This window comes from Oryza sativa, chromosome 4 (assembly GCF_034140825.1).
Source record: "Oryza sativa Japonica Group chromosome 4, ASM3414082v1".
NCBI classification, from domain to species: Eukaryota; Viridiplantae; Streptophyta; class Magnoliopsida; order Poales; family Poaceae; genus Oryza; species Oryza sativa.
The window spans coordinates 19,846,921-19,865,019 of NC_089038.1; the positions used below are offsets into that span (position 1 = coordinate 19,846,921).

The window sequence follows — 18,099 nt, forward strand, 5'->3', positions numbered from 1 at the left end:
AGAATAAAATCGCTTCGCTTGTTTGATGGTATTTTATGAAACTTGTACTTGTCAATGGTGTTTCTTTGAATTTAGTGTTTGCCAATGGCATTTTTTGAATATTCTCATACAATAACTCCTCCAAGACGTTTCAAGGACCCGGATGACTACTCCTTCCGTCCCCCCAAATCAACTTCTATAAACAGAACCAGACAGGCACATCACCGTCCTCTGTCAAATGAAATGAACCAACCTTGACGTGATCACGCGACAGGTTGAAACTAGAAGCAGAAGCAGATCACAACCAACTAACCAGTCTGGGCTACATGGAAACTCCAGAGGTGTTCCTGTTTTTGACAAACTTCCAAAATCTACCTCAACAGCAGCAGATCTCACAAGCAACAGCTGCCGTTATTTCTAAATAGAATGAGCTAACTATCTCGGAACAGAAATCCCAGAACAGCATATATAACACTAGTAGTTGCCAAAATTTACTCCGAAGCTCTTCAATCTCATTAAAGGACACAAGATCATTGGAGAACTGCATCATGTCAATGCAGGGTTAAATCAACTAAGGAGAAAGTTAACAGTCACCAGGAACTGGAAGTGCAATGTATACAAAAGAGATGTTAGCTGTTCAACCATGATCACAGCATACTCGTCGACAACTCTTTGAAATCACGAAAAAGTACTAGTCGCGCCTCCTTTTAGGAGTTCAAATAACCTTTTAACGATGCTGAAAAACCATGGTGACAGAGCTCTAACGACTACAGAACGTTCGGCAATCAGGTTATCCAAGACCGTCTCCCTACAGGTAGTAATATCCTAGCACCGGCAACCACCATTTCTTCCTGCGCAAACAAAAGCATCGTATTAGTAAAAAGTGTTTATTGGTTTTCTATCTAAAATGACCAAAAGGATGCATGACAGCCATCTTTTGAACAGCACACGTCATGGGGATATATTTTTTTCCCCTGTAGATCGTGTTTCAATCATGTGCTTAGTAGAGCACCAAGAAAGAACTTTATTCATGTACGGTCCCAACTTAGCAATCAGCAATGGATGGAAGCACATCAACTATTGAGTGGTCAGTAGCAGGGTTGGATTTGGAAGCATATTAATAAGCCACTAGTCGCAACACATGGCAGGGGCCCAGATAACTATGCACTATGCAGTTCTTTGGAAAAACAAGTAGGAAGTAGCTGACTGATCATTTCAGATATTACTGTAAACCTCTATCTCTATCTCTCTCTTCTACTAAAAAAAAGAAACAAGAGAAACTGGTGATATTTCTGCTATTTTTGGTCATGCTTGTAATATTCATAGTATCCTTAGGTACTTCAAATGGGAGTTGGCGTTGGTGATAGTATGCTTTTCATAGCCATAGGATAGACTATTCCGTGGCCTACACATATGTAAACGTGGCTGCTGGTTGATAAGATATTGCTATATGGCATATAATTGTCTAGATTTAGGGCAAGTATTATTCCCTTTCTAGAACTCAGAACTTACAGTCTATTTATTTTGTTTTGTCTCAACATGCAGGCACAGTGCTAGTATAAAGATGAAAATTCCTATTGATTTCTATTGAATTAACTAAACTTATTTCCGATCACAGGCTGGCCACCAATTAAACCAAAGCCCAACTGCAAATATGCCATAGTTAATAATTTTAACCAACAAAATGTAAGAAGCCTCTAATATCTACACAATTTGTGCTAGAACTATTGTAGAGTCTACATATAGGCATAACAGCTAGTTTTTCAGGAGCAGGAGGGTATGGCAAGTTGACAACTCAATATTTACTATTCAGAACCATCGATTGATGGAAAAAAATTACAAAGATAAAGTCAAACTAAATAGAGGTTTAAAGAGGACATGAAAATAATACATGGTACTAAGGGGAAAGGAAAACTTCAAGGTGGGTCATGACATGGCATCAGCATATAGGAATGGATTGACTTATGTCCAATGCACGTGGTACACTATGATCATTGTCTAAGCAAATAAGCAGACAGCAGTATTTGGAAGGAGATAAAGAGGTTTGAACCTTGTTGAGCAAAAGTAGTTGTAAATGGTGGGCGCGGGGCAAATAATCATGGAAATTGACATGTAAAGTATGTACGTGTCAACTTCACAAAAAACAGAAACTGATTCTATAATGCAGTTGCTGCTACTGCGAGTAATCAAACTACTAACCCCGTCACAAAATATAACTACCTCTGGTTATGTACCTGGACAAGTGTTTGTCCAGGTACACAGCCAAGCAGCTGCTATATATTTTGGGACGGAGGTAGTACTAGTAATTCAAAACAGCTAATAGAATAAGAACCAGCACAAATACTAGGTTTTTATATAGTTCTTATGTGATAACAAACAGTCCAAAAGGCTTAATAGAAAAATACTATCGAGTATCAACTCATGCAACCAAGCAACATAGCAGATAGCAGTTCAAAGATTGGTGCCTGAACTATTCACATGCTTGTATCAGAATGTGCAGCACAGCAATATTACTTTCTGGCATAATAAGTAGTAATAACAAAGTAAAATTGAAACTGAACACATAAAAAGTTCATTTTGAAAACCTTGATTGATGTTTTCAAATATGAATTATGCAGCATAAAAAAATTGGAAGTCACATTTCTTTCTGTGAAAATATGATTGAAAAAACATATAATTTGATGATTGAAGCTGTTATCTTGTTGAGGTAGAAGCACAAAATCTGCACGCCTGCACCATATGTTCTATTTGGAAGATTGTGCAACATGCTCTACAAATGCATTTTACAGTAGCAAGTTGAAATATTCAATGAAATGGATCAGTTGCATAACAAAAAGCAATATATGATGATGGGGTGAGCAAATTGATCCAGGTTCATGGTCTCGTTGACCGGGAATATAGATCTGAACTTTTTCTTAGCTAAAAATCAAGTCAAAATCCCACCTGAATCAGCTCAGTGCTGATAGGCTCATCGTATATAGGAAAGAAAATGCAAATCCCCCAATCTTATTCCTTAGCCACATATGCACTTGGCACTTCCACAGTTGAAACCCACATGCACTTTTCCAAGACTCTATCCAAACTCACTTCCAACCAACCCCACTTCCTGGTCTCTCCTAAACTCATAACTCATAGAATGACAAATCAGACAACACTCGCAGAACCTTTCTATTTTCCATCTTAGCATCATTCAACCAAGTGCCAAAGGAAGCCTTGAGTTAGCCAAGCTTCACTAGGATCACTTGAGTACTGGTCATTTCAAGCCTTCTGAGGAAGCTTGTTTAAGCTTATCCTGAGCAAAGCTCTAAAATCTCAAAAGTGATACACGGAACATAATGCCCAAATAACAGGGATATGTCAACTAAAAAAATCTTAAACACAATCTAAAGTACCTTTTATAAGAATCCAAAGCCTATAGTGCTGGCTCCTACTCCAAGTGCTCACACGTCAAATGAGAGTATGACACTATCCCGGCATAGCTTGTTCACTATCCAGTCTGATTCAAACTTAATAAAGGGATCTTAAAACTATTCAAATTAGTAAAGCTATAATGGCTGTTTTTTTCTGATAAAAGAATCGCAATTCAGGCAAACACAGTAATCTGCTCTAGCATTAAAGTTAGATATACAAAGACAGCTAGAATCTGCAAGGAATCAAAACACTAAAAATGGGTTACAAAAGCACTCCACGGTAACAGCATAAGAATAGATACTTCAACATTACATGATTTAAAAGGGTATCCAATTGAACCATCCAATGGTTGAAAATGCATGAGGACTAACTGTAAGACAATACTATATCAAACAAGTACAGAAGACAAACAATGAAAGCACAAAATTAGGTTAAGTGGACATCTACAGGCACACCTACCCAAGTCATACAATGCGACCATAGATTCAAAGGATGCAAGACAGGATCATTTTGGGAAAAGTTCACCAAATCTCCAAAAAACAAACTCATTTGAGCACAACAATGCACTTGCTTCAGCCTTAAACTCGTTCACAAATGCAACATTAGTGTGTGACGTTTGCACACGTTACCTGCGGGTCAGGTGAACCCACATGTTTTTTTTTTTTTTGGCAATCATAGAAGACCATTTCTATCAACGCTCTAATCCTGGTTCAGCAAAGGGATTGACCCATAGGGTTCTAAATCTAGCTTCAAAAACATGCAATTAGGAAGGTGTTGTCCAATTGTTCAAAAGCATTTCTACCTGACAATAAAAAGGCATATTCACACTTAATATGCACAATGCAGATGCGCATTCACATCCCAAGTGATGGAAACACGGCACAAACATCCAACTGGACAAGGCTAAAGGACTAAATTCCAGCCAAACCTATAGATTAACTCGACAATGAATTAGTAGAAAATTAAGGAGCACGATTCAAATACATCGGTACGGCAGCTAGATCCCCAAAAATGGATCTAATCAGAAAAGCATTGTGGATGAAGGGGGTCGAAGAGGCATTATTACCCTAGCGAGACTGTTGAGCCGAGAGAAGCCTAATCGCTGTCCTCCCCGTCCCCGGCCTGGTGGCCGCGAGCCATGTCGACGTCGACGTCGGCGTCCTCGTCGTCGTCGTCCTCCGCGGCCTCCTCCGGCGGCACCAAGTAGGCCCCGGGCTGCGGTGGCGCGCGGCGGCGGGTCCGCGAGGGGAGGATGTTGTTGAGGTCGACCTCGGCCAGCGGGTCGTCGCAGAACCCGTCGTCGCTGTCGTCCCCGCCACCGCCGCCGCCGCCTCCCCCACCTTCCTCGTCGTCGTCGTCGTCGTCGTCGTCGTCGTCGTCGTCGCTGCTGTCCTCGTCGCTGCCGCCGCCCTCCTCCTCCTCCTCGTCCTCGTCCTCGACCACCATCTTCCCCTTCCCCTTGTCCGCAGCCCGCGCCCTGGCGGCCTCCTCGGCGGCGGCCTCGTCGGCGTCGGGGCGGGCGGACTTGGGTGGCGGGTCGAGCGGGGCGAGGTCGGTGGCCTCGGCGTCGGGCTTGCGCTTTGCCGGCGAGGGCGAGGGCGCGGGCGCGGGGTCGGTGGCGGGTGCCTCGTCGGTGGCCGCCATCGCGGAGGGGAGAGCTAGGGTTCAAGGAGACAGCGCGAGCGACGCGAGGAAGGAGGAGAGGAAGAGGAAGAGGGGGAGACGCCGAGATGGTGGGTGTTGTGTTGTGTTGTGTTGATTTGCGAAGGGGAGAAGAGATGGGCTTTCGATGTTATGGATTCTGCTGAGAGGTGTTGTTGGGCCCCGAAACAATTGCAGGCACAGGCCCATGAAGGTTGTGGGGCATCATCCGTTTTGCCATGGGCCATGGGCCAGCTTAGCTTGGTTTATTGCGAAACGAAGCGGATTATTAGCATATGCTCGATTAAATATTATATATTCTTTTAGAAAAAATGAACTAATATGTTTTTAAACAAATTTCCTATTTAAATATTTTTTGAAAAAATAATGATAAAATAAATAAAAAATATATATTTCTTTTGAATAATAAAATTAATTAAATGTATGTTTAAAAGTTAATTACATCGTATATTAAAAAGAAATTAAGAGAGTACGGTATCTTATGTTAGCAAAATTAGTAGGCTTTTTATTCAAGTACCTTTATATTACATCTTCAGGTTTATGCATCTAAGTTGCGCACAGCCAAGCTTCTTATGCCAAAGCAAGAAAGAAATTCGATTAAGTACCTAAACCAATAGTGCCAAAAGTCTAACCACATTAGCACGGGAGGTTACATTTGTGGCTAATTATTTTTTTGTTGGTATAGTAGACATGTCCATTGACAGCGAAGAGTCCATATATGATATGGCGACTTTGTCAATCTTAAGATATGTCGGTCTAATCTTTTGAATGTATTTATACTATACGAAGGGTGAGCGTGTGCACATTTATAGGAGTGATTATGTGTGTTATAAACATTTACGTTTTTACCATGTTAATATATATATATATATATATATATATATATATATATATATATATATATATATATATATATATATATATATATATATTCATACTACATTTGGTTCTAAAGTTTTCTTCATCTTTATCCAGCGTACTTAGATGTCACACTTCCAAAAAAAGGTAGCTATAGTACGCTAGAGTACACGGGGCGGGCATTGGTGTGGTATAGGCAACTTGTTTTCTCGCCTTATAAGTTTTTTTCTGTCACCACCGTACATATATTATATAGCACGAATCACTTCTTTAATTTTTTCTTACTTTCAAATAGTTGACATGTGTGTGCCCTTCCCGAGAAATTTTCTTCCATTTAATTACGACCCTCCACACTCCTCTGCTTTTTTGAGTGACATAAATCGAGTTTTTATATATAATTTAGTCAATTTAGATTGGATGGTACAATGAGGCAGTACAGTAATTGCTCTAATACGCATATTTTCGGTCAACATGGCCAATTTATTTTTCCAAAAAAAACGGTGGTGGAGTACCCTTTGGTACGTTAATATAACGGACATCAACGTTTCTCGTACAACAACGGCATCCCATCGTTTCGCCTATAGCTTCCAATAATTCCATTTTAGTTATATTTTTTTCTTAATGTTTAATAGAAAAAGAAGAAAATTCTTCTTTATTTTTTTTCAAATTCTAAAACTGGATATTGGCTCAAAGATAATGAGATATATTATCTCTTCAACGGATATTTAAATAAAGGACTTGTTATAATAAAAATAAGCACTTTATATAAAAAAATCTTTTATTTCTTTTTGTTGATCAACAAGAAAAGGGGATCTTATCAAACCAACTAATTCTACAAAATTAAAATTGAAAGAAATATAAAGTAAGTGGACCTAACTCGATGCCCATATCTGCTAACACTTATTAGTTGCTAAAAATTAATTTGTGGATAGAGGTTTTTAGATGTATGTTTTTATTAGTGGCTTAATAGTCAGATGCTGAAAAATAAACAATTGTGAAGAAAAACTCATGAACTTTAAAATTAATTTCTAAATTTTAAAATTTTTGGCTATGCGCGATTGATAAGCTAAAGAGCAAGAAAATATATCCCCTGTTTTTCTTTGGTTGGAATTGATTATTATTATTATTTACAGTACTTGTATACACTAGGTGGTACAGTACTATAGGAGGGGAAGGACCGAGAAGTGGAGGAAAATATATATCACGCACAGTAAGAGGCATTTAACTATTTGCCACCTTTAAGATGTGTTAATTAAGAATTTGTTACTTGCAATCTATTATATGTGTGGATCCTCGTATGAATCCAGCGACAAATACTTAATTGTCAATTATAAGAGTGGTAAATAGTTAAATACTTCCTCCGTTTCCTATTATAAGACTTTCTAGCATTGTCCGTATTCATATATATGTTAATAAATCTAGACATATATAAATGACTAGATTCATTGACATATATATAAATGTGGACAATACTAAAAAGTGTTATAAGCTGAAACGGGAGTATATGTCTTTCGGCACAATAGTGTGTACGCATGGATGGAATTGCACAGACTGATGATATATATATGGGTGTGTTCGCATCTTCTGGTTGGGAATTCTCCCCCTTCGGTACGGAAAACGGAGCAGTCAATTAGCACATGATTAATTAAGTATTAGCTAATTTTTTTTTCAAAAATAGATCAATATGAATTTTTTTAAACAACTTTTGTATAGAAACTTTTTCCAAAAAACACACAGTTTAGTAGTTTGAAAAGCGTGCGTGCGAAAAACGAGGGAGAGGAGTTGGGAAAACTGTGATAAGAACACAGCCATATGCTGTCGGCTCGAACCGAGCACACATACACGCAAGGCTAACAGCGAGAGGAAGGAAATTAGTCAGGAATAGCCGCATTGAAGGAAGCAACGCAGAAGAACACACACAACACACCTGCACGCATGTGGTATACGTGCATAGCCGGCCACCGGCCGGTCGACGACGACTTTTTCTTCTTCATCATCATCTTCTTCCGATTACACGACACGCACATGCATCACTATACACACACACATTAATATCACACTCACACCATATGAATTAATATATCAATGCATTAACACATGTTCTAATCGATGGAAACCGACGGGACATTTTCGATCTCACTGAAAGAAGTAACGTTAACTATATAGCGGTGGGACAGACCAACTTGGTAAGTATGCTTCTTTCTAAATAACTATTATCCTAAAATTTTAATAAATTCCTCTCACTTAATAAGGGTTGGTTGGGAGTTGTTGAGGTAAGATGAGAATAAATTTGAAAGAGAATGGTTGGAATGAGGGGGAGAAGAGGAAATGTGTGGATGAATTAAGCATAACAGACATGTATTGGTCGATAAGGATAGAATATCCGCTACATCATCATGTAGTGAATGCTTGCAAAAATAGACATTATATATCATTGTACTTGTATTTGGTAGTTTGGCTGCACAAAACATATATACTTAGATGCCTACAGTTTGTCCCTAACCGATCCTACAATTTAACGTATGACTTCAGTTAGTAATGATACCTTAACTTGTAATACATATATTAATACTCCAAATGATTTTAAATGAAAAGATCATCAACTTGCAAGCTCATTGAGATATACAACTTTGATATATATGGCATCATCTGACGTCTTTTTCTAAGAAAAAATGTAGATCTTACAAGTTGAAATGTATTTTCTGACATGTAGACAATATCAATTGAAAAGTTGTTAACAAAGTTGTAGATCATGCCATTGAGATCTGCAATTTTCATATAGACCATATATCCATCAAAGTCATTAAAATTTCGAAAAATTAGTTTGTAAAATAGATCTGATAACTTTGTAATGCATAATCTAGCATGTAAGCAATATTAATTAAAAACATTGTCAACTATAAAATTATTATAGATCGTGTCGAGATCAGTACAACTTTGATACATAACATGTCTCCATCATTTTTGAAAATTTATTTTTAAATATATTTGAAACATGTACTGCATATTAAGAGACACGTGTGAATGGGAGTAACCTTTTTTTTTTTTTGAAAACTATGGGAGTAACCATTGACGCAGGTATATATATGTGCCTCTCGTATGTGGTAGGTATCCCATACACTTGTTATGAAACTCCATAATATTGTGTGTGCCACTTATTAATGATTATGTGGTAGTGTGTATATTTAAAACTAGGTGATTCCCTACACCTTGCTGCGAAAATTACTAAGCAATTTTTCCGACAATCAAGCTAGAGGGAAAAAAATAATAAAACATCAAGATTTACCAGTACTTATCATGAAACAAACAAATAATACTCGTGTTTTAATGTGAAACATATTGATAAGTATATGTTAAATATTATAAAAGTGATAGATAAAATTGTTAAAATATTGTGCAAATAATGTGAGGGATGATGATTGGATATACTTGCATGTTGATTTGTAGAATTAAATAAATTGTAGATGATGTTGTATGCTTGCATGGGTTAAATATGTAATTATTGCTAGTGGATGATGATGTGGCATGATTGCGTGTTGAGCTTTAAACTTAATGGGCTATAACTTTATAGAAAGTATAGATATGCAACCAACACATTTGTCATATTTACTAAATCAATAATAATATCCCATGCAACGCCCTCGCTAACCATCAACTTGTGTGATCACTTAGTAGGAGACCACTCTAATTAAGATACTATCTCTTTTCAAATTATAATTATGTCAATTTGACTTTGGTCAAAGTCAAATAACTTTAAGTTTAATTAAATTTATAAAAAATATAGTAATATTTGCAACATTAAATTTGGAACCGGTAACTCAACACATTTTCATAATATATTTGTCTTCGGTTGAAAATGTTACTATTTTTTTCTATAAATTTAGTTAAACTTAAAGTAGTCTAACTTTAATCAAAGTTAAAATACTTTATAATTTAACACAGGAGATACATAGTAGGAGTATATTCAATGGATTAATTAATATTTCTTCTTAACTGAGCGAGATCAGCATGGGCCACCTCCAACCTCCCCTGAAAACACATGATATACGGTTTTGGTACAATGAGAAGTGGTTGGTACCCGAATCACCTTTTGCTTGTCCAGTTTTGCCTACTCGATCCCCTCTCATATGCAATTTTTAGCACGCGAAGACAAAGTGTGTGTTTGGACTAGCAGCAGACGAGAGAAAATTAAAGCGTACGTGCCAGTTGTGTTGGTCGACCATGCGTATCATCGATCGGGTCGTTTTCTCGTGGCTCTGCTGTCTGAGATCTCTCATGCATACACATCCGATCGATATATCCATGCTCTCACGTTCCGACCTTATCTCACCTCACGATTAGTGGGGCGAAGCCATAATTTATACTAGCTGAAACCCTAACCCCGCGCATTGTAGCGGGATATTTTCTTGAGATTGGTGGCTGCATTTGGTAAATTGAAGTGGTACAAAAATCCATCACTATTGAATTGGTCCACGATAAAATTAGATGGGCCTCCCGTGGTGACGGTGTGAGATGGATTCGGCTGTGTTTTTTTCATCCAACGGTTCAAAGATGATCGAATCTACTGATCCAACAACTGAGAATTAATGATGATGTGACACATTGAGGTTTGAGCTTTAGGATCTTAATTGCACTTAGTGGGTTATAATTTTATAGTAAGAAGGGATAAGAGTAGAGGTAAACTAGTATATGTTTTTGTTTTTCTCTAAAAAAAATTTGAAGAGTAATCTCGATGGATATTTGAGCGTAGGAGTAGGGCTAGAGATAGTGGTATTTGAACCTACTGAAGATGATGAAGATAAAGATAAGTGTTTCACGTAAAATGATGTGGTAATAACGTGTGATTAATTGAGTTTTAATTATTACAAACTTAAAAAATAGATTAATCTAATATTTTAAAGCAACTTCCATATGAAAAGTTTTCGCACGAAACACACAGTTTAGCAGTTTGAAAAGCGTGTCACAAGTATCCAAAATTTCATCAACTTCTATATCTGCATATGTGTGATGTCACCCTCGGTTGTCCACCCATGCATATGATGCTTGATTGTCGATTGCATGCACGCAAGGGAGCTACCATATCTGATCGCAGCATGTCCAGCGACAAGTTAGAGTTTATTTACTCAATCTAATCTTAATTTCTTAATCTAAATATAATCACCTTAATTTCTTATGCGGAAATAAATTGATTCATTGACCTTGATGTGAAGCCATTTAAGCCGATGATCTAATCCTTTTATTTTTCTTCTTCTTCTCTTTTCTTTTTCTTCTTGCGACATACATCACGAATCCTTTCCAGTGATAAAATTGATCGGGCGATTGAATTAGGGCTTTAGGGTAGAGAGGATTCGGTGAAGTCGCCTTTGCCTCTTCTCCTCTTCCTAGACATAAGGACATTAGTGGGGTCCGGGGGTTTATTTCCAAATAAATTTAAATCTATTTTGTACGATCACACATAACAGATTTTATCTCTACTTTATTTCTTGTTAGGAAAATAAAACCGATGGAATTTAATTCTTTTCCTAACTAACCAATAATGAATTGATAAAATCAACCAACATGGCCATCAGGACGAATCAATTGACCAAATCCTAATAGCCTTCCCTGAGTCGCTTCAGTTCTAGTGATTGATCCTCAACACTATTGGGCAACCTTATTTCCTGGTTACGACGAGTTTTTCAATAGTTTGGAGGTGTGGCCGTAGAAATTAAATCAACAAGCATCGACACCATTATTGTTTTGATAGCATGGTCGATTTGTAATTAAAGAACACAATAATATATAGGAGTCTTCAATCACTAATAATGCTTTTGTCCAAAGTGGTGACTGGTGAGCACGACAGTTTAAGCTGTTTGGGTGGGAGGGCCTTTCACAGAAATATAAGTCCCTCCATTAGTTTCTCTAAAAAGAACATAAGTTTCTCTAGAAGGACATGTATTCCTATCCCTCCATAGGGATTTATATTTCCGTAAGAGGACTAATAGAGCATAAGAGCTAGGCTGCACGGGGGTCCTCAGCTACCCGCGGCTAGCTAGCACACATAATGGTTGATAGTCGGTCGCAAATCAATACCACAAGACATAGGCCTTGTATCCCTTTTCGATTCTTTTCTTTATTATTGTAACTTGTTGTACAACTTATACATATATTCTCTAAAATATTTGTTGTTAAATGGCTAAATAACCGAATGATTTATGATAATTAAACTGAGTGGGCAAACAAACGAATAAATATATTATATTTTTTATCTATCTATACCTAATTAAAAAATCTATAAAGCTTCCGGTAATACTTTTTTGTCCGTCTTTTTTTCTCTTTTCTTGGCTGTTTTTTCTATCTTTTTTTTTCTTTTCTTGCTGTTTTTATTTTCTGATCCTTTTTTGTCCGTATTTTTCTCCTCTTTATTTTTTTCTAGTTTTTCCCGCAGCAGTTTTTCTGCCGCCGCCTCGATCTATCTTCTTGTACCTTTTGTCCTCTTATTGATTGTAAAAATAGATCCCTACTCATTTCTTATTATTTTAATTTCCTTATGATTTTCCCTTACAATTTGGCTTTAATTCACCGGATCTAATCTCCAGCCGCCGCCTGGGCTGAACCCTAACTGCGCCATCACATCGATCTACCTCCCCTTACGTTTTCTCCTTTAATTAATTGCAAAAATTGATTCCCCATCCTTCCCTCATAGTTTCCCCCATGATTTTCCCTTTCAATTCGGTTTTAATTAATTCGTTGGATTCAATCTTCGTTTAACTGTCACCAATAATGACCGACCGACGAGCTTCCCCATTCCATTTTTATCCAGAGTTTTACAGATTTGCTCTGTTTTTGGGAAACAGAAAGAGGAGATCGAGTGAATCAAAATCCCTTGGCCAGGGAGATCAAAAAAGAATCAGCTGGATTTTTATGGGAGGGCACACAAGGATTCTCTCCCGAAGGTTCAAGACGGTATACTGAATGACATTGCCAGCTGTGATAACTAAGTATTTGTGGACTGGACGAAAGAGAGGCAAGCCGAGCAGGAAGAGATAGGAGACATCAGACTGTGCTAGGGCTAAAAAGGAAAAAAAAGTAATGAGCTTTCGGCTCAAAACGAAGAAAAAATTTTGATTAACATGTTTTCAATTATAGTGTATAGCAATTATAATGTTTCAAGCTATTGCTCAGTTCATAATAGAGTTGTTATACCACTAAGAAAAATGTATTTACCTGTTGCAACGTATTGATATTTTTTTCAAGTTAATCATAAAAATACATTAGCGTTTGTAAGCTTTCTAAAAACGTGCGGGTTAATCCATCGTTTTCATTGGTTAGAAAAAACGAATGGGCGCGGGGCCTCTTTTTTTTATACCCCGCGCGCACCTCCCAACCCAACAAACACCACATTTTGCAGCTGCTTCTAATCTATACGTGTTCTAGCTAAGCTAGCTAGCTAGCTCTCGTTCTCCGGCCATGTCGACGAGGGCGCCCGTCGAGCTCGACTTCCTCGGCCTCCGCGCCGCCGCCGCCGACGCCGACGACCGCCACGCCAAGAGCGGCGGCTCCTCCGCCTCCTCTTCCTCCTCCATCCGAGGTACGTGACGTGACGTCTGTCGACGTCGCCGTCGATCGATGATCTCATCTCACCGCCGCCGGCTAGCTCCGTGTCCCTCTCGATCGATCTGAGTCGATTGCTTGCGTTGCGAGAGCAGGGATGGAGACGAGCGCGATAGCGAGGATAGGGCCCCACCTGCTGCGCCGCGTCATCGCCGCCGCCGGACCTCCGCCACCGCCGTCGACGGCGCCGGTGCCGGAGGAGATGCCCGGCGCCGCCGCCGCCGCCGCTCCGATGACGCTCTTCTACAACGGTTCAGTCGCCGTCTTCGACGTCTCCCACGATAAGGTGTGTAATATACATGAGTAAATTATATTGGTAGTATATAAACTTGTTAGCTGGATGCAACTTAGTGAATAAACTTGTAAAATGCTTATTTCGATGCATGAACTTGTCTAGTTCGTGCGAACGAGGACTAAAATAGCTTGGCAATGTTCGTTTTATAAAGCTGATGTTGATTAGGATGTGACGTGCATATGTGTAGTGAGTATATATAAGATATGCAATATTTATAAATTTCGTCTCTACTTTATTCTTCATCATGGAAGTGATGAATTTCATATATTTCTAACCCTTATATCATTGCTTTTTTTAATCTTTTTTCTACAATCACTATATCCATTCTATTTTTTACTAAAGAGGTGTATTTCTAATAGCAAATCTTCACGTATATATGTTTACATGGTATCCTAATGAGCCCCTAAATTAATAAGATTAACCAGGTAGTGTCCTTTTTCCTTCCTCCGCACGCACCAGACAAGTTTATGCACCAAAACGAGCATTTTACAAGTTCGTGCACTAGATTGCACTCACCTGACAAGTTCATGTACCGGCGATGCAATTTACTTAATATATATTTATCGTCTAAGTTAATTAATCACAAATTATTAGGAGATTATCCGCGATTAGTTAGTTGTTAACACAGTAATATTATATTAATACTGTCGTCGGAGATAGAACGGCCAGCGAACCGGGGCACCTGTTGAACACTTGTACCTTCACCTTCACAGAACGCGTGTGATTACAAAACTAACGAAACTCGGCGCGTTACTGCTGCGAGAATTATGTATAAAAATATTATAAATAATACCCCTTTTGTTTTTTATTATATGTGATATGCTGTTGACTTTTCATTGATCATTCATCTTATTAAAAAAATTTATGTAATTATCATTTATTTTATTCTGATTTGATATATCATCAAATATTCTTTAAACATGATTTAAATATTTTTTATATTTACATAAAAATTTTGAATAAAACGAATGGTCAAATATTTGTAAAAATTCAATGGCGTCATATATTAAAAAATATTAAAAAATGGAAGTAGTATGTAAGATAGCTGGATGATTATTTACTTTATATAATTTTCATCTTTGATTGATCAATAAAAAATTATAAACAATTAAGATGATATGGTTTATAACAATTTAAAACATTCAAAAAAAATGAAACTAAGGTGATGTGACTTAATAGCAAAACAAAATAAAGGGGGATAATATAGATTAATTACCCAAAGACAAAACTACGATGATATGACCTTTCCTAGGAGAAGAAAAGTCTGTCCATTAAAAATCATACAGCGTTAACATAGAATTAATTTACAATCAAAATCATGGTGTAGGATCGAACTGCACCAAGTCTAAATTAAAAGAGTTCTTGTTTTTCATGCATGATGGCTGGAAGGGATGCGCACAATGATATACTATCTCCCTTAAATTAGCTTGATAGTGGTAGATAGTACAATTTCATAGAGATACAATCTTCTCAATGCTTTCCCTTTCCATATTCCATCCCTAGGCAGAGGCTATAATGAGGATGGCAACCGAGGCAACTAAAGCAAAAGGACTCGCTCGTGGCAATGCAATTGTAGGCAATTTTGCCAAAGGTTTGTTAATGTTAGTAGAATTGTTGCGAAAAGTAATCAGCAGAACAACAAAAATATGTTCTTTTTTAATCTGTTTTTTTTCCTGTGGCTTATAGTATTGTTCTTCAACTCTTCTTGTTTGCAGAGCCACTCACAAGAACTAAATCTCTGCAACGATTCCTCTCCAAGAGAAAAGAGAGGTATAGACAATGCAATTTTCATATATTTTGTTTGTCACCTAAATACACATTTTTTCCTACTCCCTGCGTTTCAAATTAATTATTATTCTAGTTTTATCATAAGTTAAGCATTTGTATTTTTTACCACCAATTTCCAGAAGTTTATATAATTTAACATCATAAGATTTATGTTTTGTATTCACTATGAGAAAACTTTCACAATATATAATCACATGTTTTTGCATTATTCAAATTTTTAGATATCAACGAACAAAATAGAAATATTTGACTTAGGACAAAATGAATGTGAAGTAATTAATTTGAAAAGAAAAGGAGTATGTATAAGTACATAGAAATAATGATTTGATCAAACCTTTTCAAAAAGAACTCAATTACACTTAAATAAAAGAGTATTAACATTTTCATTATTTCTCTCTCTAATTGGAATCTTCAGTGTGAGACTAGCTATCTACCTATAGTTGTATACTGTGGAAGCTCATGGTAGCTAAAGCTACCACATGGTGAGCTGACCGGAGACCCCAGAAGCCGTGTGGGCCCGGATGAGCAGTGCCCATCGACCTCTTACAACCACGTTTTAGTCGTGACGAATTAGTGCATGGAAAGTCTATGGGCTATGGATCATATCGACATGTGTGTGGAGGATAGCAAGTTTGCATATGCAATATCTCGATCGATTTGGTGATGATATATATATCGCAATGAAATCGATATATGGGGGCTGTACTACTTCATTGACCAACTAGCTACCGAATCAAATTAAGACTTATCGCAGCTAAAGAAGCAATAAACTAACTGAAAGCAAAGATATGTCTTTGACCACACCACACGCACATATCATTAAGGCTTTGATTTGATTGTGCTTTAAAAGATCGGTTTGGTTCTGGTTGTGTGTTGGCTAAGGTGGTGTTTGGATACAGGACTTAACTTTAGTCTCTATATCTAGACACTAATTTAAAGTATTAAATATAGACTACTTATAAAACTAATTACATAAATGAAAGCTAATTTGCGAGACAAGTTTTTTAAGCCTAATTAATCCATAATTAGAAAATATTTACGGTAGCATCACATAGACTAATCATGGATTAATTAGGCTCAATAGATTCGTCTCGTGAATTAGTCCAAGATTATAGATGGGTTTTATTAATAGTCTACATTTAATATTTATAATTAGTGTCCAAATATCCGATGTAATAGGAACTTAAAAGTTTTAGTCCCATCTAAACATGGTCTAATTCGTTTGTCCCAGACTTGAAAAATGTGGCACTGATTTCTCTTCCTTTCAAATATATATATATATATATATATATATATATATATATATATATATATATATATATATATATATATATATATATATATATATATATATATATATATATATATATATATATATATATATATATATATATATATATATATATATATATATATATATATATATATATATATATATAACCATTAACTTTTAAACATAACATTTAACCATTCTTTTTATTAAAAAAATTAGTGTAAATACGATGAAAAATAGGTAGCCTTTAAATTATCTTCAACAACAAAATTAAGCCGCAACAAAATAATATGATACCTATACAGCATTTTAAATAATACAAATGATCGATCCAAAAGGGATCGAATAAGTGATACTTAGATAGTTTTTCAAATAAGACACATGATCAATTCGAAAGTTAACATCATCATATATTTAAAAATTTAAAAATTGAAGTTAGCCAAACAAACAGGTGTAGTAGGGTAGTGTAGTAAATTGTTGGCTAATTACCATCCTGCTCAACGACGTTGCCAGTGTCACTTTCCATCCTTTTGGGGTAGCTAGGTGTTGACCTAGTTAATACTCCAATAATCACCACCAAACCTAGCTACTTTGTTACCCACTTTAACTAACGAATATATATATATATTTTGCATTGCCTTTTTCTTTTCTTTTTTTTCATTACTAATTGATATTGAAACGTGCAGGTTGACCAGCTTGGGTCCGTACCAGGTGGGTGGGCCCGCTGCCGTCGGTGCGACGACGTCGACCACCACCAAGTCTTTTCTTGCGAAGGAAGAGGAGCACACGGCGTCCTAGCTAGCCTCCTAGCTAGCTAATTACTGTTGATTTGGTCCCCTTGATTAATCGTTTATTATTAATAATTATTTCATTGATTCCATCATTAGTAGAGGGTACAGACCAGGCAGGGGCCAGTTAATAATCCTGTTTAGTGTTGATCGATCGATAGATTAACCATACTCCATATGTAGGTCTGTGTGTAATATTGATTTATATATATAGTAGTATCTATAGTTGATTACAAGGTCATGGATTTTATGGATGTGTAAAGCAAGCTTAGAGTGAATATTGGATGCATTTATGATTTATACTATGTAGTTGTACAAATTACTCCATCCATGTGCCTGAGTTATTTTGTTTTTTTAGACTGAACATGTGCTGGGAACGAACACCCATATTATTTCGCTTATGATATGCTTATCTGTAAGGTTTATTAGTAAATAAAAATAATTCATGAGTA

The 18,099-nt window shown here is 36.8% G+C and overlaps 2 protein-coding genes across 2 annotated transcripts; one reads left to right on the forward strand and one right to left on the reverse strand.

Annotated features, from left to right (window-relative positions):
• Positions 1 to 512: 512 nt before the first annotated feature.
• Positions 513 to 5,114, reverse strand: LOC4335697 (histone H2A.Z-specific chaperone CHZ1). Its single transcript, XM_015778581.3, has 2 exons — positions 4,457 to 5,114; positions 513 to 830 (listed from the first exon to the last, which is right to left on the reverse strand). Exon 1 carries the CDS (start codon positions 5,032 to 5,034, stop codon positions 4,486 to 4,488), a length of 549 nt encoding a protein of 182 aa, XP_015634067.2. The 5' UTR covers positions 5,035 to 5,114; the 3' UTR covers positions 513 to 830; positions 4,457 to 4,485.
• An 8,199-nt stretch (positions 5,115 to 13,313) lies between these two features.
• LOC4335698 (protein TIFY 9-like) lies at positions 13,314 to 17,963 on the forward strand. Its single transcript, NM_001419574.1, has 5 exons — positions 13,314 to 13,480; positions 13,599 to 13,789; positions 15,302 to 15,389; positions 15,514 to 15,568; positions 17,546 to 17,963. The coding sequence occupies exons 1-5, from the start codon at positions 13,360 to 13,362 to the stop codon at positions 17,655 to 17,657; spliced, it is 567 nt and encodes a 188-aa protein (NP_001406503.1). The 5' UTR covers positions 13,314 to 13,359; the 3' UTR covers positions 17,658 to 17,963.
• Positions 17,964 to 18,099: the final 136 nt, after the last annotated feature.

Excerpts from the sequence above, each read along its gene's own strand:
- LOC4335697 (XM_015778581.3), bottom strand. The coding sequence starts at position 5,034 with ATGGCGGCCACCGACGAGGCACCCGCCACCGACCCCGCGCCCGCGCCC.
- LOC4335698 (NM_001419574.1), top strand. The coding sequence starts at position 13,360 with ATGTCGACGAGGGCGCCCGTCGAGCTCGACTTCCTCGGCCTCCGCGCC. Across the intron at positions 13,790-15,301 it reads TCGACGTCTCCCACGATAAG|GCAGAGGCTATAATGAGGAT; the intron begins GTGTGTAATATA and ends TTCCATCCCTAG. Across the intron at positions 15,390-15,513 it reads TGTAGGCAATTTTGCCAAAG|AGCCACTCACAAGAACTAAA; the intron begins GTTTGTTAATGT and ends TCTTGTTTGCAG.